The sequence below is a fragment of the Lytechinus variegatus genome, chromosome 12 (genome assembly GCF_018143015.1).
Source record: "Lytechinus variegatus isolate NC3 chromosome 12, Lvar_3.0, whole genome shotgun sequence".
Classification (NCBI taxonomy): domain Eukaryota; kingdom Metazoa; phylum Echinodermata; class Echinoidea; order Temnopleuroida; family Toxopneustidae; genus Lytechinus; species Lytechinus variegatus.
The window spans coordinates 30,909,042-30,936,018 of NC_054751.1; the positions used below are offsets into that span (position 1 = coordinate 30,909,042).

The 26,977-nt window shown below is 36.7% G+C and overlaps 1 protein-coding gene across 1 annotated transcript; it reads left to right on the forward strand.

The window, feature by feature from the left end:
• Positions 1-3,221: 3,221 nt before the first annotated feature.
• Positions 3,222-25,985, forward strand: LOC121425381. The gene is made up of 9 exons (XM_041621409.1): positions 3,222-3,479; positions 11,146-11,227; positions 12,611-12,992; positions 13,635-13,832; positions 19,805-19,895; positions 20,687-20,810; positions 23,901-24,009; positions 24,405-24,836; positions 25,362-25,985. Exons 1-8 carry the CDS (start codon positions 3,222-3,224, stop codon positions 24,646-24,648), a joined length of 1,488 nt encoding a protein of 495 aa, XP_041477343.1. The 3' UTR covers positions 24,649-24,836; positions 25,362-25,985.
• Positions 25,986-26,977: the final 992 nt, after the last annotated feature.

A 26,977-nucleotide genomic window follows, 5' to 3' on the forward strand; every position in this document is an offset into this window, starting at 1 on the left:
TGGACGTCTGAATACGAAATTGGAAGAATTCTGGCCCAGGCTGAATCATCTTTGATTTCAAGTGGTTTCAACTGATACCGCGATATCCCTAAATTATTAAGTGTTTTGGGCAGGCAAGATAAGATTTATGACTCAAAGATCCCTGCGTTATGAAGTTTTAGAAAACAGAGAAGGGGGGAGAGGGGGGGGGGGCAGAGAGAGAAAAAGAAAGACATGAAGCGGTAGAGTCGTATCGCTTGTTATGAAGCCGATTATTAATAAACATGACGCCTAATGAGTACAACTGAAGGCAAATAAGTATTGCAAGGGTTTTAGTTTTTGGAAGATGATAAATAATCAAATTACTCAGAGGGAACACCGCATTATCGATCGCATATAATTTCCTACAGCATGTACAGTATGCACGACCTTGCTATACATGTATAACACACATTGGCGGCGGAAGCCAAAAATTTTAGGAGGGGACAACCAAAAAAAATTTTGACAAGCCAAAAAAAAAAGGGTTCTCAACCCAAAAATTTTAGGGGGGACGTAGGAAAATAAATTGACAAGCAAAAAAAAAAAAAAAAAGGTCATCAACAACAAATTTAGGGGGGACACGTCCCCCCGTCCCCCCGCTTCCGCCGCCTATGATAACACATAATTTCTTTCAGTCCAAATAATGTGTGCATATGGCTTGTTTACTACTGGTATCTACATATAATTTCTTTCAGTAAAAATGACTCAGTGAGAACAGTACATTATCGATCGCATACAATATTTCCTTCGGCATGAATTGCTTTGCTATATTATAACACATATTTTTAATCAGTGTAGATTGTGTATGCATCAGGCTCGTTCACTTTTCGTAACTTTATATAACTTGTGTCAGTACAAATTACTCAGTGGAAACACCGCATTATCGATCGCATATAATTTCTTTCAGTATGAATTAATTTCCTGTATAACACATATTTCCATAAGTGCAAATTATGTATGCATGTGCCTCGCTTACTTTTCGTATCTTAACATAATTTTTTCAGTATAAATTACTCAGTGGGATCATCTCAATATCAATCGCATATAATTTCCTTCAATATGAATTGCTTTGCTATATAACACATAATTTTCATTATTGCATTATCGATTTCATAAAAATTCTTGTAGTATAACTAACATTACTTTACAGCAGCGCTTCTCAAACGGTGGGCCGCGAGAAGCTCCAGAGGAAGAAAAAAAAATGGTGGGATTATATATGTTTCACAGACCTGGACCTGTCCCGACAGCCCGGATATGTTGTTTGATCGGTCTAATTGGGTCAAACAAAGCTACAGCATGCTTTATGCACGTTGTAATATGCACACACATTATGATAGTTTCGATCTAACTTTGATGTGAACCTCACCATGTATGCATATTGTGTAGAATTTAGTTAGTTGTCGCCCATTTACAGGACCTTAGCGAATGCAGTTAGTTCTTGAACTGTTTGTTTCGAACGTGCTTCAGGGTTGTGTGAAATTTCACGAAAACATACTTTCAAACAAAATGGACCTTTTTTTATAAAAAAAAGCGATTCAAAAAGGGCGAGGGAGGAAACAAATTGAAAAGTCTCTCAATGTAACTGCAAGAAAATATGATCCTGAATACATTAAATTTTGATTCATCATGCCTGGCAGTGACGTAAAATCATAAGCAATGTGTGTCGAATATTGAAGGTATTCAGCATTCTTGTTATTAAGTTGTTATGATGTCATGGTGGTCTATGTTTAGAGGAGGAGCTCAAAGGCCGGGCAACTGAAAGTATATGCACTAATATGCTTATTAAACCATTGTCTATCTTTGAGTCGAGACAAGTGGTCATATCGCTTTCTTAAATTTTGGTAGGTGGGCCTCGAAAAAAATTTGACAGCTAAAGTGGTCCTCGAGTAAAAAAAGGTTGAGAAGCGCTGCTTTACAGGATATAATTTCCCTTTGTGTAAATTATGTTTAGTATACTGCGTTAATGTATATAATATTCTATATCGAATTGAAATCATAATTTTGTTCAGTACTCGACTGTGTAAAATATATTTCCATTCAGTGATAACAAAACTTTCAAAGTATAATCCATTCAGTATCAGCTATCAAATCATAATTTATTCAGATTACAAAATTGCTCAGTAAAAAAAATGAGCAATTTAAGTGTTATCTAAATTAGGATTTATATAGAAAAGCAATTTCTATCATAAATTTACTGAGTCGTTTGGGGAATCGCCTGAAATCACAGAGCTACTTGTTTGCTTGTAGCCAGATTTGTAAAATCCTCAGTATTACAAATGCTGGTATATGTGTACACTGAGTAACGTACGTTATTGTTTTGTGCCACCGCTTTTTTCTCCTTTGGTGCTAGCAGCCAACATCACGTATGTGTTTGAATTTTCATTGATATTTATTTTTTTGGATAGGCCAATTGGACATAATATTCCGGATCAGGTCTGAAATAGGAGACGTAGAAGAAAGGCGTTATAAATATTATTTTTCAGTCAGCATTTCTATGGTATTCGATAAAGAATTTTCTTTTCATTACTGAAGGTAAGTATTTTGGGTAAATTGTATTTGTTCTTTTTGGTTGCAGTACCTGTAAGGTTTTCTGCCTTTTAAGCTGTCTCCTTATTATTTGTATTTCTTGTGTTTTTATATCAACATGGTTGTAAATGCAATGTTTATTTTATGAATGAAATAAATGCATATAAAAATGATGGAATATGATCTAAGAAGAAAAGACGGAATGGATAATAGACTACACTGTTAGGAAAAACAGAAGATTTTACAGAAGAAAATTAAAAAAAAAACAGATTTTACAGAAAGAAGTAACCAAATCATTCTGTAAATTGTTAAAACAGGAAAGATTGTATACAATGTTTATAAAATTTTGCAGAACAGGCCTGTTTTAAAAAGGGGGAAAACAGTTTTATTACAATAAATTTGTAAGGTATCATAAACCAAATATATATTTTCTGTAATTTTACAAGCATGTTGTGCGTTAAGATTACAGGTGTTCTCGAGACTCTGCTGCAGGAGTTTTTTTTTTTTTTTGGGGGGGGGGGTTTAAGTAGGCATTTTCTAACAGTGTAACTTTCAGACCGTATAGGCTCCACTATCCGGTGAAAAAATAGTTAATTGAATATTATTTATTTCCTATAGATTCACAAGGACCGTACGTCAGATCGCAAAAGAACGACCCTGAGCTTTAAGAGGAAAACATGCATCGGAACCATGATAAAAGAACATCTTTCCAAATTATCATTCTTCTGACAATTTGGACCTTGGTACATTGTCCATCGGTGCTGTCAAGTGGAGAGATTTCGCCAGGTGATGACGACGGAACGATTAGGGAAGATACTGGAGAAATCGAGGTCGATGATATCGAGAAGGATTCTAGTGATGATGACATCGGTGGTGTCGTCGTAGAGGAGCAAAGCGAGGAGAGGATACGGCTATTCCAGTACGACCCTGTTGAAGTGAGTACCTACTACGTCATGTGTATGGAACAAAAAAGGGGCGAATCCGGATTTCTAGGGGGTCTTTTTTCAGGGAGAAAAAAAAATTTGAATTGACTGGCTGACCCATCTGGGGCCTGGTGGCCTCAAGTGCTATACTAGAGCGTCTATGAATTATGTGCTGACCGGGCTTTCCCCTTAAATTGTTGGTAAACGGAGCAGCAAGCAAGAGGCCACCAGGCCTCACCTGGCGCAGCTGAGAATACAAATAGTTGATTTAATCTACAAAAATTTATATATTTTGTCATTACTTAAGATTTATATTTATATTATATGTCTGACAATGAATGTAAGCGCTGTGATACTTTCATGTAGAGAATTAAACAACCATTATTATTATTATCATCATTATTACTATTATTACTATTATTAATTACAAGCAAAACAAAAAAGTCTTCACTCCTGATTTATGTCCGGAAAAAAATTGACAAGCAAGCAACAACAAAAATATCTTCACTTTCGGATGCACCACATTATACACTGATAAATATTTATATGGCTCTCAAAAATGGGGGAGGAGGCACGGACCGGATGTACCCCTACATGATAATGATAAAGAGATATGAATGGCGTTCATTTAGAAAAAAAATACATCATCATTCCATCCACTGTTCGAATTTCGCGTGGCAACGAATTCCATGGCATACAACTGAGATTCTAAGACAGTAGAATCACAAGTTAAGGCAGACGAGTACAATTCAGGCACAATCGTTTTTTCAATCCTTATGGCTCAGCAAGAGCTATCATTTATTTCTTTTGACTCATGTGTAATAATGTATTAATAATAATAATATAGGATATTTATATTGCGCACATATCCACCTTGTTAGGTGCTCAAGGCGCTCCTATATTACCCGGCTAAGCTAGGCACTTATAGCACACACAGCTTCTTAAGGAATTACTTCCTACCGGTACCCATTTACCTCACCTGGGTTGAGAGCAGCACATTGTGGATCAGTTTCTTGCTAAAGGAAATAACATCATGGCTGGGATTCGAACCCACGACCCTCTGTTTCAAAGTCCGAAGATTAATCCACTGGGCCACAACGCTCCACATTAAATTGTCCTACGTTAGATTTTTTTTTATAAAACCGCAAGTATAATCTTATATGAAAACGTTGATTACCCAGTGTAAAGCATGCATGTTGTTGTATTTCTTTTTAAAAAATAACGCCCAATTATGCAAAGTTTACTTCATGTTGTGTGATGATCTACCCAGTTGTCGTTTTTGTATCTAATACGTAACCAACAAACGTGCATGTTCCCTTTACCCCATCATTGGAGGTGTTGATCTTTTTTACCACTTTTAAAGCGTCAAGAAGCTGTAAAATTGAATGTGGATAACCACCATGTGACTGCTTTGACTAATTAAAAGTGAAAATATAACTTGAGTGATAAGATATTTAAAAAAACAAGTTCTATCTGACTCATTACAAATAAAGGAAGATACTAAGTGGTTAGCGGATCTAGCTTCTTTTGCCAGGGGGGGGGTGACAAGTTGGTTTCTGAAGGGTGCAGTTTGTAGGACATTTTTCACAAATGAAGGTCCGCAGAAATAATCTGAGGAGCGAAAAAGAGTCTTCCCAAATGCCAAATAAAGGCATTTTATGTTCTTCTCTTGCAGTTTTGACTTAGTTCACCCTTCCTTAGCCCCTCCCAAAAGTCTACAAATTATTATAAAGACATCCAGAGCTAATTGATCTAAAAGTTGGAGGGACAAAAATTGACATGGAGGAAATGAAGCCAATTGCCAATACATTGCATGAATAATGGCATTTTAACCAGTTGATTGAAATATACAAGAATAGGGTTCATGATTGCATCGTAATTCTTCAATAAATTTAACTGTCATTCATATCTTTAAGTTAAAAGAGGCCAAATTTTTTCACAATCTGGAGAATATTCGATGGGATAGCTCATGCATTAACAAAAGGTAACTTTGGACAGGGCGGTGATCATTTTACGGTGTCTAGTCAGGATATTTCGATCACGGGGGGACTCTATTTTCAGATTAAACCGTGATTTCAGCATTAAAAACTATAACTGTTCTTTATATTGTTTCGATATATATTTTGAATACATCCGATTAATGATGGTTAAGGGATTTCTGCAATATCAATATCAATTCAGAAGCCTGTAAACTCTGTCGCAATCTCATCAAATTATCGTGCAAAAACCGTGTACCGTAAGGTTGACTGATTGGTGAACCGCAACTCGTTTATTCGGTTGGTTATAGTATATTCCAAGGCTAGATTTTTCCTATTTGTTATCTACCTTTGCCAGTGGCGTATCGTGGTTGAAGGTATGGGTGGGGCAGTAGCGGACCGTGACACGGAGGAGACAAAGCATGGGGGGGGGGGAGGCACAGCATGACCGTGACCCGGAGGAGACAAAGCATCCGCCACTGGGTGGGGGTGGCAACAAATATTTTGAGTCATTTAGTGGGTGCGCGAAGCTCGCTCTTAAATAGCCATGTATGCTGACCTGATATAGACATTTTAAGGGCTTTGCCACTTGCTTAGGCCCCCATTCCACAGAACGGAGACCGCTGAAAGATCACTGAAAAACTTAAGATTTGTGAAGTCTTACGGCGGTCTTCAAGATCACTAAAATTGTTCATCTCTGTGGAATGGCTCAGAAAGACCCCTCAAAGAACTCTGAAAGACTGATGGACATTTCTTGTCTTACTGATCTTAGACTGGTCCTACAGAGATCTTTCAATAGTCTTTCAGAGATCTTTTATACAACAAGTGATCTTTCAGAATTCTTTCCATGGGCTTTGCCCGGTCTTTCAATGATCTCTCATGAGTCTTACAGTGATCTCTGCAAAAATCTTGAGAGACTGCCGAAAGATCATTGAAAGACTATTAAGACCTTTGAAAGTTCGTCGAAAGACCGCTGAAAGACTGCTGAAAGACCACTGAAAGACCATTTTCCTGTAAGACCATTGTAAGACTGTTTTGAACCGTTTCAAAAGTTTTGGAGCCCATGAAGACCACGAAGAACACTGAAAGATTGGTCAGGACTCGTGTAAGACCTTAAAGACCATTGTAGGTTCATTGAGAGACCTCTGAAAGATCAACCAAAATTCATGGTCTTTCAAAGGTCTTTCAGCGGTCTTGATCTCTGTGGAATGGGGGTTTTAACAAACAATGCTAGCTAGAGCGCACGCTATATATATATATATATATATATATATATATTTATATATTGTCACACACACATACATTTATATATATATATATATATATATTGACTCCAAACATTTTAAGGACTATATTATCCTACAATTCAAGGAAATTAAAGAGTGGTCAAGATTGAATGGCCTTAAGTTGAATAGTAGCAAAACAGAGGTCATGCATATAAAATCTCGATTTCGACCCCATGTACCTTTGCGCCCTTTTGAAATTGAGGGTGTAGAGGTTGTTCCTGTTAAGACATCAAGAAATCTTCGTGTCCTATTTGATGATCACTTTACTATGCAAAATTACATAAAATCTAAATGTCGATCTGCGTCATATGCATTGCATAAGATTGGGAAAATTCGACCTCATGTTGATAGAGATACCTCTGAAAGACTGGTGCAAGCTTTTGTCATGTGCCACTTAGACTATTGCAATAGTCTATTGTATGGAGTACCAGACACTCAACTCCAGAAACTTCAAGTCATTCGAAACTCGGCTGCTAGGATTGTTACCAGAACAAAAGATATGAATCTGTGTCATCTGTGTTAAGATCCTTGCATCGGCTGCCTGTCAGGTCACGTATTAAGTTCAAGATCTTACTACTCTCTTTTCAGTGTTTTCGACAAATGGCTCCATCTTATCTGTCAGAGTTACTTGTAAAATATGAACCTGTTCGAAATCTTAGATCACTTCATAAGGATTTATATAACGTACCGATTGTTAAGACAAAGTTTTATGGCGAACGGGGGTTTGTGCATGCTGCGCCGGAACTCTGGAATAGCATCCCACACAATTTAAGGCAAGTTGACACAATTGGGCAATTTAAAACTGCATTGAAAACATGTTTATTTAACTGAAAAGAATATTAACAAAGCATTACCAGCAGCTTTCCCTCATCTTTCTCTTTCTCCTAAAGCGCATTGAGACTTTTGTAAGGTGTAATGCGCTATACAAAAGCTGTTCTATTATTATTATTATTATTATTCACTGAGTTAATAGATATATTGAGATTTACATCTGACCTATTAAGGAAATTGTAGGTCTATAGTCATTGCAGGGGCGGCGACTTCTTGCGATTTTTTTTATCACGGATTGGGAAGGGGAGGGAGACGCCCACCTTACCCCCTGACGCTGCTTTATCATACTTTAACCCCCCCCCTCGTCCCCCGATTGTCGCCTATGAGAGAATGTGATGATTTGTTTATGATAATGATAAGGAGGAGGAGAGGGAGAAAAAATAGAAGAAAGACGGAAAAAAAAGTAATATAATTTTTAATTTTTTTAGCCGAAGTTGTCTTTGATTTTCATTAATTTGAAAACGAAGTTGGAATCATAATATTAAACTTCAATAAAGGCAATTTAATTATTCAGGATGGGGAAAGCTTTCTTATTATATGCATATACTTATTTACATCGTCACTACACATTGAACCAAAGAAAAGCATAATAAACAACATTTAACATAAAAATACACAAAATTTTACAGATATAAGAAGCAAGAATGTTAGGTACATATCAAATATTAGGTGTTAAAAACCGAATGCCTTTTTTTCAATTTTTCACAAAGGTAAAAGTACTTATTTCAATATTTGCTCTCCATTTGATTTCTTCTAAGAATGTTTCAAATATTTCTTTTAAATTTGATTTTTTTAAACATTGTATAAGAAGCTAACTTAATCAATACAATACAAAAATGTATTGCTGTGTCCATGACCACCGTGTCTACCCATCACAATATCTCTATAACTAATATCAGCATTTTTGATATTTACATTTATATTAACACCAATTTTACTGAATTATACCCAAAATACTCTAAAATAATCATAAAATAAATGATAATGATTATCAATTATTTTAAACACGTGGAGATTCTTTGAAATTAAACCGAAGCAGATATTCAATGGAAATCAAAAGGTTATACAATAATGTAAAGTTGAATTCAGCTAAAGGGCGATTCCGTATGTCGTACGGAACATTTCCACAACAATTTCTAGTCTCTTGATAGCTGAATACTTGAGCATAAAACTGTCTCTGTTTGTCAGTGATAAAGTTATAAGAGTTAGTCATGTGAAAACAGCTAACAGTTGAATAATTTGAGCAATGTTTATCTTTAACCAAAGTTTTTTTCCATTTAAAGTATACAACTCCAGATTAATTTCGATTCGCATAAATAATTTCCCTTTCCCTTTAACTTTGCATGAACACACAGTATATCCAATAATCGATCGTTGTTGTTTTTTACTATATCTCCAATAACAAGAATGTCTGAGCATACCCTATGCTTCCAAAGCAAGCACATATTCTTATATAGAATATTTTATTACCACATAACAATTGCTGCCCGATATCTCATCTGTATTATAAAAAAAGGTTTGCTATTGCACATTTTCAAAGCTGTTATACATTGACCATAAAATAATGGAAATTGTTTAATTTCAGGTATTAGGTAATTACGGTATTTTGGCATGGGGTTGTGCAATGCAAACACAATTACATAGGATACTTTTGTTACAGAAAAAAGCACTTTAGGATAATATTTCATACACATTTCAGATGTCACACAGATGAATTATTTTTCGAAAACAAAATCCTTAAAGTTAATGATATATATCTGTTCCAACTCGGCCAATTTATGTACAAACTAAATAAAGATGATCTCCCCACAATTTTTTCAATTATGTTCTGCAAAAACTCATCTGTACACGATTATCCTACAAGACAACGAAACTCATATCACCTACCTCCAACTCGAACTTTACTTGCAAAAATTTATTTTGTCTTTTCTGGTCCCGTATATTGGAATTCCTTGCCCAACGCCTTTAAGGAATCCCCAAGCATCACAATTTTTAAACATAACCTTAAAAAGATGCTTATTTGCCAATACTTTACACAAACAAGTCAATCTACCATATAACCAAAACCATATACAAAAAAAATTCTTTTTTTGTTTTGTTTTGTTTGTTTTTTACCCCCCAGCATACAACTTGCCTGCCGACCTGCTTCCGGACCTGCCATGCTCCTCTTTGCACCTCCAATTGTACCTGCACCCCCTCTCTCTCTCCCTACATTTGCCTCTCTGTTCCTCCCTCATAATCACAATTATTGTAATCATGTTGCTATTTTTTCTATTATTTTTACTGTTATTACTAGTATCATTTATTCTAATTAATTATTTTATTTATTTATTTATTTACCACTTGTGGGATGGAACACCCTATCAGCACATGCTGTTTTTCGTAGGGGTCCATACACTAATTTGGTTCACTCTTTCGTTGTTACCTTCGATATTTTGTATAGCCTCTTTTTGAACTGTCTTCCGTCTCTCCTTTATACTATAGTTTTGTAATCGACGTATTGAAACTAAGTTACAGGGGCTTGTCTCCCATACAAGCTTCGCTTTTCTTGGCAAGCCCCTCCGTTCTATTTTATATAGTTATTATAGTCAAAGTTACTTTAGTTTGCATTAGTTCTCATTGTTTATACCTTATTTCGATTGATGTTGTACTTTAAATTTGACTATGTATTGTTTGATTTTGTTGTGCTTTGTGAACGGAAAATGAATAAATCTAAATCTAAAATCTAAATCAGGCATTTGACATTTTTTTTTCAAAATACATTTTAATAACAAGTAAATTTGGTCCAAAGTAATTAAGGTGTATATTTCTATCGAAATTGTAATCCTTGTTAAAATAGATTTTTTGGAAAACAGGTTTTAGGGCGTTACTTTGTAAGACAAAATCAGGCATATTTATTCCTCCTTTAAGTTTTACCAACCATTGTTTTTCTTTTTAGTTTATCTCACCCTTTCCATATAGGGTTTACTATAATTTGTTCAACTTTTTATTAATATGATCAAGCATGGAAAACACAGTCTTTAACTATGTTATATTTGAACTAATCGAAGGTTTTAATACGGTAACTTTTCCAAAAAGGATAAATATTGGACTTTACACAATGATACTGGTTTTTTTTTTCTTCTTTTTGCTTTTCATTCCAGGTTTTTCGCAAGCATCAAACATATTTTGTACTAAAATACATTCCAAGCGTTTTTATAATTACACTTTTCTATTTTTTTCTTATAGATTTTTATAATGCTGTAACTTGTTTGAACTATTACATGGGCATAGTAAAGAGGTTGAAAAAATATAACTTTGATGAATGCGATGTTTAACCTCACGACTTCAATAATTATTGATCATATTTTGGGAGTTTTGTTTTTGTTTCGGCCACTGGCACTTACTAAAATATCAATATTGGTGGAATATAATTCGCAAATGAATAATAGTGATGATCACTATGATACATAGATGAGAATCGTTTTCAGATGAATAAAAGCACATGAAGAATAAATAATTAATAGATATACAGTTTCATGTATGAATCAGTATTTAATTTACTAATAAATATGGCTTGACTTTCACTTCACATTCACTATCCAGGTAGGATACATCAGATACGTGGAAATTTCTCCTGGACGATACATCCAAATGAAGACGATTGCCGTAAAGCCACCAGCTTTTGGTAATTAACTAGATAAAAACTTCAATTTTTATCATGTACCATTTAAGCGAATTCAAGCTTAAGAATGAACAAATATCTATATCTCTACCGTTTGTGATTTATGTAACAATCGGCTTTCCATAGTATCCATAGTTTAACCCGACTTCAGAATACGGGCCATTGGGGTGGAGGTTTCCCAAAATCAAACGCCTTACTGACTTCTCATGTTTTCGTTTCTTTTTTTTTAGCTCAAATTCAATTATCGTTAAAAATTTGCATTCCTGTATCCCAACATAGGTTTGTTTGAAAGGCAGCACAATAAATCAGACTTATGCAATAGAAATTTCTTATCCACAAAACATTTTCTTCAAAATATAAAGTGTTATTTTAGTACATATGAAACCTTTAATTTTAAAAAAAATATTTTTTGATAGCGTCCAGTCGCATCGAATTTTGATGGCTACATAGATAATGCCATAAAATAGGATGTCAAGTTGTTAGATTTTTGGTGTCCCGTTTACATAATGAATTTTAAACGATATGCCTGCCATTAGTATTGGGTTAATGTGATATCATCATGTAAAGTATATTTTGGGTCATTTTCGTGGTGCTTTTTGGATGAGTATACAACGGTTCAGGTACCACCTATTGGGTGCCTGAATACTTGAATGCATCACGGCAGTGACCTTTTGCTCTAAAACGTTACTTGTATATTCAACGATATCTAATGTTTATTTTTATTTGTAATTCATGTTCAATTCAGTTTTGTACTGCAAAACGTGTCGTTTTTAATGAAATCCAACTATCTATCCATCCAGATCTCTATAGCGAGAAGTCCCATTCAAGATACATTAACTAAACAGGATATACTAATCTTTACATTAATTAATATCGATATCTTACCATCCATGTTTAAGGGTTCAATCAGCTACGGATAGCTACCTGCATTAAATGGATTGTTTTAAAATCAGTAGACCAGTTCGTAGTTACTTCATGGGCAATTTTGGTCAAATGACCTTTCATTTCTTTCATCATGATAGGCAGATTTCAAAGCAAGATATTACGTAAGCTTGCCTTACATAGCAGGATGAAGAAATTGAATAGACCAGGCGACTAGAATAGCACACCAATGAACACTTAATGAAGGTATTTGTTGCATTCCTACTTTGAATGCATATCTTAGTATGTTGCACAATGTACTTGACAGACTGTGAAATACCAGTCGTTCGTGGAAGCATTGTTGTTTTTTGTGGATGTTAATGAAAACGACAATTCAAAAGAATATGTGAATAATCAACACATCAAAGTTGGTGCTTATCTCATTAGATTTTAAACCACCATATCACTTTAGTACAAATGACCTTCTTCTGATCATGCGTAGAATCTTTGATCATGCGCAGAAAGGAACTACGAACTGGCTTATTATCAAAGTAGTCTACGTCTGTGATGGTGGTGAGAATTGTCATTTCGATTTGCTTCCTCCAGAAATTCCTAAATTCCTAACCGCGGAGGAATGTGAAAGACTAAAAGAGCTCGCCCTGGATGCAGGTCTTTACAGCAGTAGAACCTTGGGGTCGGCATTAAACATCACCGGTATCGATGAATCCAAGGTCACTTTCAATAAAACAGAATGGATTCCGAAACTGACCAAGTGTGATAATGATACCGACGGTAAACTAGACTTCACCGAAGTGCTACAGTGTCTCCCTGGGCTGGAGGAAGGGGAGACAGTTCCCCCTGATATGTTACAGATCTTATACCTGCAGGTTAAGTTGGACTTGGACAGTAGAGAGATTTCGATTGTCTGCGACTGCAACGTATTCCTAGTTCACCGGAAGTGGTGACACCGCTCGTTCAGTATCACGTTCGTACATTGATGAAAACAGTTTCGATTTAAGTTGACGTACCCGTACCACGCCACAGCATATACCAGCGTGATAGCGAGCGGGCCGTGGGCCGATGCTTGGCCGGAGAATCAGGCGTAGCATCACGCTACGAACCAGTGGGGCGACTGTGGATGCAACATTTGCACTCTTGCGCAAAAAGCCGAAAAACACGGTTGTTTGGAAATAAAACATCAATTACCTATCGGATATATGTAGTGTCTGAAAACAGGACACGCTAAATGTAATGGAAAAGCTGGTAACAAGCAGTAATTTGCAGTTTACCAGCCCTGCTGAATCAACGAAACTCGAGTGTTGATGCGGCTTCATTCATTTTTGCCAAGCTGGGATGACGTCATCATGTACGAACTAGCGCTCGTTCGAGCACTATGACACCGAACGTCAAAACCCTCAAATACGAGTCACAGATTTGGTCAGTGGACGAGAAGGCTCGTCACAGATTACTTCGCGCATGCGCAGTGCTCCCAAAATTCCTTAATCTCGTACGTCCACATGGCACGTCACAGAAAACGAAAGGTCTCAACTAACGGAATCATCGACGCACGGGAGCTATGGCTAATGAACATCGAGAACAAAACGATTGAGATCAAGGAATGGCTCTCCCAGTGGCGACGAGGAAATGTGTCCGAAGTTAAAGGAAAGGGGCGGGCTCGAATCAGTGAGCAGGCTTGGGTTGATTGGGCGGACTCCGCGGAGCCCATCGTACTGAATCTACGAGAAAGGTAATTGATATAATCCTTCGAATTCAGGGAATTTTACCGATTTCCTCCACGCTCAAACACAGTCACATTCATTTCTCAGTGGTCATAAAGCCATTTACCCTACCTAAACATTCCTAAAGCTCAGTCATCAGTTTGCCGATAGACCAGGGGGGCGTTTCATGAAAGGACTTGTCGGACGTTTGAACCGACAAGTCCCATTTTATCCGACAGTTGCCATAGTAACAGTACCTCTCAGCCAATCAACATCAGAGAAAGATGTCAGATTTGACAACTTGTCGGATGAAAATGTTGATGAAACACTTTCCAGTTCGTAGTTACTTCATGGACAATTTGGTCAAATGACATTTCATTTCTTTCATTATGGTAGGCAGATTTCAAAGGAAAATATTACGTAAGCTTGCCTTGCATAGCATAATGAAGAAATTGAATAGACCAGAATAGCCAGAATCAATAGACTAGAATAGCACAACAATGAACACTTTATGAAGGTATTTGTTGCATTCCTACTTTGAATGAATATAATAGTATGTTGCACAATGTACTTGGCAAACTGTGAAATACCAGTCGTTCGTGGACGCATTGTTGTTTATTGTGGATGTAAATGAAAACCACAATGCAAAAAGAATATATGAATAATCAAGACATCAAAGTTGGTGCTTATCTCATTAGATTTTAAACCACCATGTCACTTTAGTACAAATGATTTTCCTCTGATCATGCGCAGAAATGAACTACGAACTGGCTTATTTCCTCCTACTCCCATTTCTGCTCTCCATTTCAGCGGTCATATTTTAATTCACTCTTGAAATTCCGTCTTATATATTCTGTCATGATCCTGCTTCTCTCCTGTCATAGTTTGGCCTATATCACCACCTCTGGCACAGTCTCATTCCTCACTGATCATTTTTCCATTTTCCTTACTCCCATCCCGTCTGATTTGTCATATGTCCATTTCCTCACACTTCCTTACGCGCCTACATTTGAGTTGTTAATTCTTACTTTCTTCTATATACACCCATGCTGCGTATATAAGGTATCGGTGGTCACATGTCCATTATCCCTACTCTTGTACTACCCTAAATCTCGATGGCAACATGCATATTTTATCTACTCATATTCTGTCCAATATCTCAATGGTCAAATGTCCATTGTCCCTACTGGTAATGTATTCAATACCTCCTTTTTCACACACCATTATCCCTACTTACTTATTATTACCCTATATCGCATTGGTCATTTACCCATATCTACAACAGGCATATGCCAATTTCCAACAACTCTTATATCGCCCTTGCTCATATGCCCTTCGTTCGTTTTCTAATGATAACCGTCTTACATCTAAATGGGCCAACTTAAAGAACTTTTAATCAATTATGATTTTTTTTGCAAGTTCTGCGAGGCATCTGTTATATATATAATCCAAACCAGTGCTACCCTTTTTTTATCATCACCGGGACCCCATGAAAGAACAATGATGTCAATGGGCATGACTGAATTGGGTGTCCTTCGCGTCTCTGATTTGTTCGTTTCTTGCATGTTTGATTATATATTTGCTATTATGTTCCAATTTAAACCTTTCGGAGAATAAATAAATACAAAAACAAAAGAATATAAATGCAAAGTAACAGTGAAAAGGAACTGCTCGCATTGAAATGAAGATGAGCTTAGCCGGGTAAATCGGGGTAAAAATAAAAGCAGGGCCCGCTGGGAGAACAGCTTTAGGAACTGAATTGGCTACCCTGGGTAAATAAATATAAATACCGTTATTATCATTATTACTATTATGTAATACCCCCCCCCCCCCGCAAGAAGCTGGTCTTGCGATATGGATGCCCCTGATTGCGATAAAGGTGAATAATAAAATGAATTGATTCAATAAGTTATTACAGGTTGACAATGATACGTTATCCATTTAACATGTTAAAGACAGGCATAAGCGTGGCAAATGTAAATATTTAAGTGCAAAGTACAACAGTGCTAGCATGGGGTATCATTTAACAGAACCGCCTGTCAATTTATTACGTAAGCCATTTTTCATAAGTTTAAAGAAGTGGGTGATTTTAAGTATTTAGGTTCATACATATGCGACTCAAGAAAAGATTTTCTTATCTAGGAAAGCTCTTGCGTGGAATGCTTGCAATAAGATGCATTTGATTTGGGAATCAAATATTCCTTTGTCAATAAAACTCTCCCTCTTTAGGGTATGTGTAGAAAATATATGATTAAGAAGCATGGACAACGAAAAATGCCTTAAAAGATACACTAGATGGCACATAAACTCGACTTTTAATAAGGGTACAAAATATCATTTGGAGAGATCACAAAACAAAAGATGAAATTTATTAAGAAATATCCACCTCGGTAATTGAACGCAGTATTATATGAAATTTGCTGATCACTGTTTCAAATTCAAATTCAGATTTATTTCCTACAGAAATGACATATCCATTTGTACAATACATGGCAGAAAATCTTATCCACCAACCACTTGCAAGAACAAATACTGCTTTGAATTTTTTGGTGATAGTTTGTATCAAAGAATGTACCAAGTTACCACAAAGCTTTAGATCCAGTCCAACACTCTCCATATTTAAAAATTCATGTCGAAAATATTCATTTGAAAGATTGCAAAATATCTTAAATTGAACCTTGATAATCCATATGTGTGCGCATATGTGTGTGTATTTTTGTACGTATTTTTCTTATTTACTCTCTAGATTATTATTGTATACATTTTCATCTCATTCTTGCTGTATTGTTCTGTATATGTACAAGCTCTGCTTCTATGTGGTCCCAAACCTATCATGTATTCTCATTTTTTGTTAAACTATGTAATGTGTCTCTTGTTTTGATTGGTTTGAATAAACTTGAACTTGAATATTGGTACAAATAATTTTCATACATTATAACAAATATTTGCGGTACAAATCAGTGTCGTAGTTAGAAGAAGGTCATTTCTGATGTATATGTACTTATGTTGCGCCTCCGTCATAACACGAGATGATGGAAACCTTTAAATTTTGTTGATTACATAAGTAGGGATACAAGTTTGTTTGTTCCATTATTTACCAATTCTCATGTCAGATCCTGGGATGATTTGTAGTGTCATGTAGTTTTCATAGGTCGCATGATACAGTTTCAACGTTCTTATCAGACATCAAAATTTTTACCCTTAACATTGATATAACCATTTCAATAAAATGTTCTCTCTCCTTATATCCCGCACTGGTCATTCCAAAAGGGTACTGGCGCTTACAAATCTTGATCGTGATATTGTATTTTCGAGCGAAGATCTTCAGGTTTGAAGTTGATTTGTTTCCCCTTTCTTACTCCATAGATATTTCGGTTGCCAGGATGCGCTTTAGTATTTGCACGCATGACGAACCAAACTGAAAAGTTTTACTTCATTTCCTTCACTTCTGGGCTTTTCTTGGCATTACGTTATCTATTGCTAATAAAGGTTTAATTTCTGAAAACAAAAACCCTACATGAAACATCTTTGTTCAATTCTTCTCAATTTCTTTTCGGAAATTCTTGAGAATTTTGGCATTCTGCAGAGTGGAATTAACGCTATATAAGTTCCAATTTATTATCAATACATTATCATTGTTATTCGAGCATGATGATTTTTTCCATAAATCTGCTCGTAACGTTACACATGACATTACGCATGAATGGAAAACCCTATAGGGGAAGGCAGGGTAAGTTGAGCATAGGGGCAAGTTGAGCCAGTACCCCCAGTCCAATAATGAATGAGTCAGACATTGTGGTGGCGTCGTGTATTGATGACCCATTACATAACCCTTTACCCCACAACTTGTTTTCAACTCTGAAACAAAAGGTAATTTTTTAGAGGGAAAAATACAACTTCAGCCAAAAAAGTAAAAAAGGGATTTGAAATAGATAAGTGCTTTTACCCGCACACGTCTATTATAATAAAAAAATAAGAACAATATTGTTAGTCCAGGTATGGATCCTCATGAAATGTGTTGATGTGAAAATATCGCAAATTCGGACTTGGGTAAGTTGAGCCAGCGGACTTGGGGAAAGTTGAGCCATAGTAATTCTTATGGTAATGCATATAAAAAACAAACAAACCTTAAAAGGCCATTGATATGCAGGCACAAAAGAGTAAATTCACATGATAGTTCTTTTACATTTAGAGGATGTTAGTATTTATTGAGAATTAGCAAGTGAAAAGACTTTAAGTGAAAAATTGACATGCTGGTTCTTCCCTCATACATTTTGTACATAGTTTTTGTGGCTCAACTTACCCCAGATCGTGGCACAATTTACCCCAAAGATGGGGCAGGTTGAGCCACTTGACATCGTTTTTTTCAAAGGTCACAATGACTTTCAATGCGGGGGTAGAAAGTTATATATAGTTGAAAAACATTTCCCAATAATCAAATCCTAAGGCTAGGTACTTATTTCTACAATATTATTAGTCATAATACATTCTAACATGCAAAATACAAAAAGTATCACAACTTGCCCCGCTTTCCCTGCCCTTTTTAATTTGTGTCAGCAAATGAGTCAGATCAGATATATTCAACTCTTCATGGATGTCATTTGGTGTGGTCGTGGTGAGTTTGTGTGTGTGTGTGTGGGTGGGTGTGTGTGTGTGTGTGTGTGCAAGGGAGTGAGTAGTTATGTGTGTTTCATTATAAAAATTTCATTGCCTGTTGGTTGTTACATGTAGTTAAATGCATGTCTCAATGTGAACTAGATAGAAATGGATCAGTGGTCTGAAGCGTAATGAAGCAAAATTTTGAGGGGACAAAATCATTATCATTTTTTAATGCGAGGGGGTAAAGCGAGCGAACATAAAATTGACATTTTTCATACAAGAATCTGTTGTTGTTTTTCTAATAGATTGATACAACAATGAATTATCACGTTAATCATTGTGTTTCTAAGCGCTTTACATGCAAATTATCATAACCCTGGTCATCGGATTCTGGCATGCCCGCACATAATGAATGCACTTTCCCCATGCAGTCCGACAAGAGCTAAAGACTCAATTTCTGTGCATAATATTAAATAAAGTAGTATCATATTTGACAATAGCTGTACATTTTGTTGTTGTTGCCGTTTTTGTCGTTTAAGTGCTTGATTTGTAATCAAAGGAATATTAATTTTAAAAAATAAATAATCCGGGTTTTTTTCTTCTTATTTTAGGTAGTTAGGTATCAGCCTGGTGGTCACTATCACGCTCATCTGGATAGTCAGAGTAGTAGAGAAGATCAACAATGTACTCACACTTTTAAACCTAAAATAAAGCAGGAGCCTAGAATTTGCAGGTATACTGTTAATCATAACTCTTTATAGGTCATACACATGCATGCTATCTAGTATCAAAGTTTTCCCTTTTTCTCAGAGTGTTGATTCAATCCATTTAAGGCCTGGTCACACCGCCCGAGCGAAATCGAGCGAAATCGAAAATGGTGAACGGTAGCGAGCGGTGATTATTTTTTTTCTCTCCGCTCCACGACCGCTCCAACAACGCTCGGGCGGTGTGACCATGCCTTAACATGGATTCCAGTGATTTACGGTTATCCGGTCTTCCTTGAGGCTAACAATTTAGTCATCAAAATCACAGACCACGTTTAAAAACGAAATCGTTAACTGGAGCGTTTCATGACAGGACCTGTCGGATAAAAAGTTACCATCGGAACCATTTGCGGCGGAAGTCAAAAAAATTAGGGGGTTCCACCTGAAATGTTGGGATGGACACAGGTAAAATAAATTGACAAGCAGGGAGAGAAAAAAAGGTTATCAACAAAAAAATTAGGGGCGACGTCCCCCACCTAAAATTTAGAGGGTCAGGTCCCCCCCCCCCGCTCCCGCCGCCTATAATAGGAACTGAGCTTTTCAGCCAATCAAAATCAAGGAAATTTGTCGACTTGTCAGATGAAAAATGTTGATGAAACGCTTCATTGTTTGCTCTTTGATTATTCTTTTTTTTTCAGATTTATGACCATTTTGTATTATCTCCAAGACACAGAAATTGGAGGTGAAACTGCGTTCCCTTTGGCTGAGTTCGAAAACATTTCTAAAGAAGTAAAGTATTTGTATATATCATTTATTTGGCTTTCTTTTTTTTTTAAATAGTATGTCGCAATTTTGTTTGGAGGCATGGAAGAGATAAAAATTATATTAGCTAGTGCGGTTTATACTACCCGTTAAGCTAAAGTCATATTTGATACTTGCACTTATATTAGTTGAGTTATCCCTGATAGTAAAATTAATAACAATATAAACAAAGTTTATCGGATGATCAAATACAATTATCTTGAAATGCAGTAAATAAAAAATACATGCTCTGTAGGAATTTATAGAGTTAGGGATCATCCGTTCTCAAAACCACGCTGCTTTGAAAATTATGTAACAATTCCCATTGCTTTTTCTTTAATCATAGGCCTATATTCTATTCAAATAATTTCGATCTCATTGATTACCACCCGGCATTGTCACTCTTCATAGCTGTGACCATAATTGTTCTAAATGTTTTATGAGCTCAATTATCCTCGAAATGGAAAAAGGGTTGGATTTTACCCCGGTCCCAAAAAGGTCAAGTGTCTTTTATCTTGCTAAAAGTGTAGTACCAGCAGCATATAGACTGGTTTTAGAGATGCACATCCTGAGGAGGTGGAACTAAAGTGGTATGGGGAGGTGGAATTCAAGTTTGGAAAATCAGCTGGTGAAAGCAAAAGAAGAGGATACATTGCGTTTTGCATGCCAGTGTCGCAACTCCTCTGCCTCAGCGGGAGGGTGCACCCGCCCCAGCCTACGCCCTTGCTTAGAGCCTCCTCCCTTGCTTAGAGCCTCCTTTTACCTCCTTTTATTTCCAGTACAAGAAGAGCTTGGGTTATAACTACAGCGACTTGAGCCGCAACTGTCATAAAAATCTGTACGTAACCCCAGAATACGGGAAGGCGATCATGTGGTACAACCATCATATCGATGAAGAAACAGGTTAGAATATTATTTTATTTCGGTTTGGAACAACACAGTTTCTAATAGTGTGCAGAGTATGCTGGCAGTGTGTTCACAGCGTGTTCACATTGTTCTACAGTGTGTTCAATGTGTCCAACAGGTTGTTCACAGTGTGTTCAGTGTGTCCAACACTGTGTCCACATCGTTCACAGTGTGTTCACGTAATGTGATTGACATTGATAAAATGCTCAAAGTTACCAGTGTGAAGACAATTTCAAACTGTGGACAGCTCTATGTACAATATGAGTGTTCACATTGTGTTTCTTCTTCTTTTTCTTCTTCTTCTTCTGGAAACAGTAGAGTCCACCGTCTGGTGCATTGTCGAATAATACCAGGATCAGTAGAGTCAATAAGAGAACCAAGTTATTCCTTTTTATTCTTGATACTTTGGAAATTGATGTTCAAGATTTTCATTTTATGCTTAACCTGACCTCGCTTCCGCATGGTTTTTCGACGGGTAGGAGATAAGGAAGCTGGTGGAGGGCCAGGGCTGAGTGGCGTTGTGGAGCTATTTGTGTCGGTAGAACTTGAAGACAGGCTGTCGTACACATTGCTCATCTCCAGGCTGGTGGAGAACTGCGGCATGCCACAAGAAATACATTGCCATGAAACATTAGAATGGACAAGGGCCTGGTAAACTGGAGTTGACATTTGCATGCATTCCAAATGGTACCATTGATCACAGTCATCACATGCCACACCTCTTTGCCTCCAGGTAACAGAAAAGTTACAAATACTTGACGTTGGGTCCAGGATTTGTTTCAACATCTGAGACATTTGACAAAAGAAGAAGGGTGAGATATAGGAGTGAGAGCGCCTTGCTGTGGCACGAAATGCCTGCAATAAATGCACCAGGTTTGTTTCCTTTGCACTAGGACATGATGTAGCGTGTTCTCTATTACATCTCCATGAGTGTTTCATACCGGACAGTGTGAAAAAATGTAATACGCATTTTTTAATGTGTAAATTTTAACTGTGTGAAGATAATAATTTTGCACTGTGGACACCTCTAGAGGATGAGTGCTCACAGTGTTGTTACATAGGGGACTATTTGAAGATAAGATTATCACTTTTGAAATTATTTCACACTATGGACATTTCCACAGTGAAGGTATTCACAGTGTGATTACCTAATGGACTGTGTGAAAATGTTTTCCCATTTTTAAAATGCATATATTTAACAGTGTGAAGATAAACCATTGTGTCCACACTTCGAATGCACAGTGAGGCCCACTGTGGACACCTGTTCACTATAAGTGTTCACATAGTAGACTATGTCAAAATGTGATTCATGTTTTAATGCGCAGGTTCAACAGTGTGAAGGTTCTCTCACACTGTGGACACACAGTGTGTTTACATTGTGGGTGGACTGGTGAAAATGTGATTCACACTGTTAAAGTAATCAAAGCTAGCAGTGCAGGTAATTGAATACCTTGTCCACAGTGAGGTCCACTGTGGACACTTCTTTAGTATGAGTTTTCACAGTGTGTTCACATAGTGGAATGTGCCGAAATTGTGATACAATTTTTAATGCGCATTTTTAACAGTGTGACGAAAATTTTACACTGTGGACCTCTCTGCATTAGATTCCACAGTGTGTTTACATCCTGAACTGTGTAAAAATATCATTCACATTTTTCAAATGATCATAGTTGGCAGTGTAATGTGAAAATAATTTCACACTCTTCGCAACCCTACAATTATTGTTGACAGTTCGTTGAAAATTTGACAATGTTATTCCCACTGATAAAATCTTCAAATATAAGATTGTGGAGATGATTTCACACTGTGGTCACTTATACGGTGTGTGGGAGTGTATTTGTGTATACATAATGGACTATGTGAGTATATGATCCACATTGCTAAAGCACCCTATGATTTAACAGTGCAATGTGATTTTGCAATCTTGTGTTCCACACTGCGAACGCACAGTGAGACACTGTCAGACACACTGTGGACATCTCTACCAGTAGGGGAAGGCGGGGTAAGTTGTGACAGTTTTTGCTTTTGGCATGTTAGAATTGATATGATTAATAATCTTGTCGAAATAAGTACATTGCCTTGAAATTTAATTCTTCTGAAATATTTTCCACCTATATATAACTTTCTATCCCCACACTGAAAGTCATTGTGACCTTTGAAAAAAACGATGTCAAATGGCTCAACTTGCCCCATATATGGGGTAAGTTTGAGCCACCTTCTGGGGTAAGTAGAGCCACAAACACTATGTATGGGGGAGAACCAGCATGTCAATTTTTTGTTTAAAGTCTTTTCACTTGCTAATTCTCTATAAATACTAACATCCTGTAAAAGGAAAAGAGCAGTCAAGTAAATTTGCTCCTTTCAGCCTGCATTTCAATCGATTTTTATGGTTTGTTTGTTTTTTAAGATACATTACCATAGGAATTACCATGGCTCAACTTGCCCCATGCTGTTTGGCTCAACTTGCCCCATGCTGTTTGGCTCAACTTACCCCAGTCCGAACTTAGTGCGATAATTTTGTATCCACACATTTATTATGCATCCATCATATAAAAGACTATGACAAGAATGAAGATCCATACCTGGACTAATAATGTTGTTATCATGTCTTTATTATATTTAAAGACTTGTGTGTTTATAAAGCACTTATCTATTTCACACTCTTTTTTACTTTTTTGGCTGAAATTCATATTTTTCCCTCTAAAAAAAACTAGTTTTTGTTTGAAAGCTGGAAACAATATGGTGGGGTTATGGGTTATACTATGGGACATCAATACATGACACCACCACAATGTCTGACTCATTCATTATTGGCCTGGGGCTGGTGGCTCAACTTACCCCTATGCTCAACTTACCCCGCCTTCCCCTACGTATGTTGACAGTTTGTGTTCACACAGTTGATTATGTAAAGAGATGCGGCGATTCCCAGTGTTGAATGTTCATTTTTAAACAGTGTGAAAACTATCACAGTGTGGATATCTCGACAGTGTGAGTTCTCTCAGTTCATTCGCATAGTGTACTATGTGAAAATGATTGTGATTCCTGTTGTTGACATTTTCAAATTAATACTGCTACACATATGATTAGGTTGGATGTCCTCACTAAATAAAAATGCCCTTCATGGAGGTTGTGACGTCACAAAGGGGACAAAGTGGATCGCAAACAATTGGATCACCGTAGATGATGACTATGAAAGGTATCGCAGTGTTTTTTTTCATTAAGTACAAAACGTCTTTCAAATGGATAATTCTTTAACCTATCCTTTGATGGTTCATTACAGTAAAAACTATCAAAAAGCAATTATTAGACACATAAACGTGCATAAATAGTATAACATACTTATTTCAATGAATTATATTATCTTTCATTATTATCGCTTCAATAAATTTACTCCAATACACTTGAAGGTCACAATACTTTGGTCTTTCTTTGGGAATTCCAATAAAAGTAATTAAATCTTATTTTATTTGTAAATGTTAGATAAAACAATAAACCACACTCGCTGTATGTCCCAGTTGAGATGGGCATTTTGGGGTCAGTTTTTCGGGGGATACTCTTCTTTCTTTTTCTTTTTTTTTTTCTTTTCTTTAGACAAATGGAATTTCATGCTCAAATATTTCAACCAAGGAAAGATGGCGAAGTAGCAGAGTCAGGAAACGAAACGAATGATGAAGAAAATAATACAGTTGTAGGAAAAGTGGAAGGAGATACAGAGTCCAATGACGACTCCTCAGATCAGAATAACCACAATGAAAGCTCTACGGGAGAAAGAAGCATGCCCGCTACTGGCAGATCTGAGAGACATGGCCTTTCTCAAGAACACGTTGAATTATAATTTCATTTGTCAAGTTACTATACGTCAATTACAATCAGTTGATTACACTCTGAAGTGTAACACTCAATCGCCTAAGTACCACAAAATTGGCAATATCCTCTAAATAATACTCCACCTCCAAATCATGTAAATGTAAAGGGCGTTATACATTAAACATAACACTCGTAAAGGCTTGTGGAATAGATGCAGTATGCCGGGGGGGGGGGGCACTCAGTATATAATGCATAGTGGGTATGTGCCGCGGAGGGGACCCCCCCCCCCCATTTTTACACTCAAATTTCCGTTCCAAGGCATAGCATTTTTGCCTTGTTGAGAAAAAGAACAAAGAAAGCCGCTCCAAGGCATAGCATTTTCTTCTTATCGAGAAAAAAGAAGAGAGAAATCCGCTCCAAAGCTTCGCATATTTTTCGTTACGCCGCTCCGATCGCGTTGAATGAGCTGCAATTTTGGTGAAAAGCGGCCGCAGAGCTCCCCGGCAGAGGCCGCGCTAGCTGCATCATGCACGCATGACCGTTCCGTAGGGATGCATACGCGCTCACACGCTGGCGATCCGTTCCAAGGACCCCCGTTTTCACAAACATTTGTCGTTCCGAAGCCCGTTCCAAGGACCCTCCTTTTTACAATAAGCCCGCTCCAAGGCCCCCGTTTTTTGTCTCGCCCGCGGCACACCCCCACCACTTTTTTGGTCGAGTGCCCCCCCCCCCCCGGGGCAGTATGAAAGGAATGAACCTATTTTAAATGCAGTGTTGAAAATGGCAGTCCCCTACTCATTTTCCTGATAACAGACTTCACACTTTTTAAGAAATTTGCCGTAAGAAACAGTGTTGCCTGTTTGTCTGTTACACGTGTAAATCCGACCTTATTACTTGCTTGTGGTACAAATGTGCCACTTCACTTTACTATACCATACTAAGGTATCACAGCTTTTGTTTTTATTCCTTCCTTTCTTTATTTTGAATTATAGTATGTTACATATATGGACTTTGCACTTATTTTGTATGCACGATGGTTTGTTTTATTGCTGGGCTTTCATACATTATTTCTGTATCGAATTTATTATATCAATCACCATATTAAGCATTTATCTCCTTTGGCCGTCCGTATCTTGTATCCTCCGTAAATGCGTTTTATTCGACTTTTCTTTGATCTTCTTGGGTAGAAGGTGGAATTTTTAAAAGTTAATAATGAAGTTACGAATTATGCCATGAATTTATACTTTTTCCCTGAATTACGTCTTAAAAAATGCATATTTTCATGCATAAAGCCTACATATTAACTTTCTTATTATTACAAAAATGTTATATATATTTCAAAAAAACTTCAGTTCATTTTTTACCAGACAGGGAATATGCTGGTTTTATTGCCTGCTTGTCCCTATACAGACAAATTAATACCCCATATTACACGCCCTCAATATTTTCAAGACTATTCTGGTTTTGTTGAAACAGCATTCACGAATATGAATGAAAAATAATCGTTCAAAGATAGATAGCTTATACTTCATCTGTGACTCTTTCCTCAAAATAGACATAGATAATGTAGTAATTGTGTGTGACTTTCCAAAAGTCCAAGATCCGATCAAAGGTTACAAGACATCTCTGCTCCTGCTACCTTTGTTTCGATCTTAATTTCTGAGAGGGCATAGGGTAAAAATAGGATTATAATACAGTTTATTCTTCAAAATATTGTTAAGATAAGCACATGGGTTTGGGAGGTTTGGTTTTATGTTTGGCTTTAGATGCAGATTTTTAATCGGAGCAATAGACCAGTTCGTAGTTACTTCATGGGCAAGTTTGGTCAAATGACCTTGCATTTCTTTCATCATGATAGGCAGATTTCAAAGCAAGATATTACGTAAGCTTGCCTTACATAGCAGGATGAAGAAATTGAATAGACCAGGTGACTAGAATAGCACACCAATGAACACTTTATGAAGGTATTTGTTGCATTCCTACTTTGAATGCATATCTTAGTATGTTGCACAATGTACTTGACAAACTGAAATACCAGTCGTTCGTGGAAGCATTGTTGTTTTTTGTGGATGTAAATGAAAACGAAAATTCAAAAGAATATATGAATAATCAAGACATCAAAGTTGGTGCTTATCCCATTACATTTTAAAGCACCATGTCACTTTAGTACAAATGACCTTCTGATCATGCGTAGAATCTTTGGATCATGCGCAGAAAGGAACTACGAACTGGCTTATTGTTTAAGCCGCCGGAGTAAAATGCCAAGGATCCAAATCAGAACACATCAAATCTGATTTTACAGATAGAGCTTGGTTCTTTTTCTTCTCTAAAAAATGAAGGTCTCTAAAAATATGTTC

Coding starts and splice junctions, on each gene's coding strand:
- LOC121425381 (XM_041621409.1), top strand. CDS start 3,222: ATGCATCGGAACCATGATAAAAGAACATCTTTCCAAATTATCATTCTT. Junction 12,993..13,634: donor GTTAAGTTGGACTTGGACAG/TAGAGAGATTTC, acceptor AAAGGTCTCAAC/TAACGGAATCATCGACGCAC. Junction 13,833..19,804: donor GTACTGAATCTACGAGAAAG/GTAATTGATATA, acceptor TTTTTTTTTCAG/ATTTATGACCATTTTGTATT.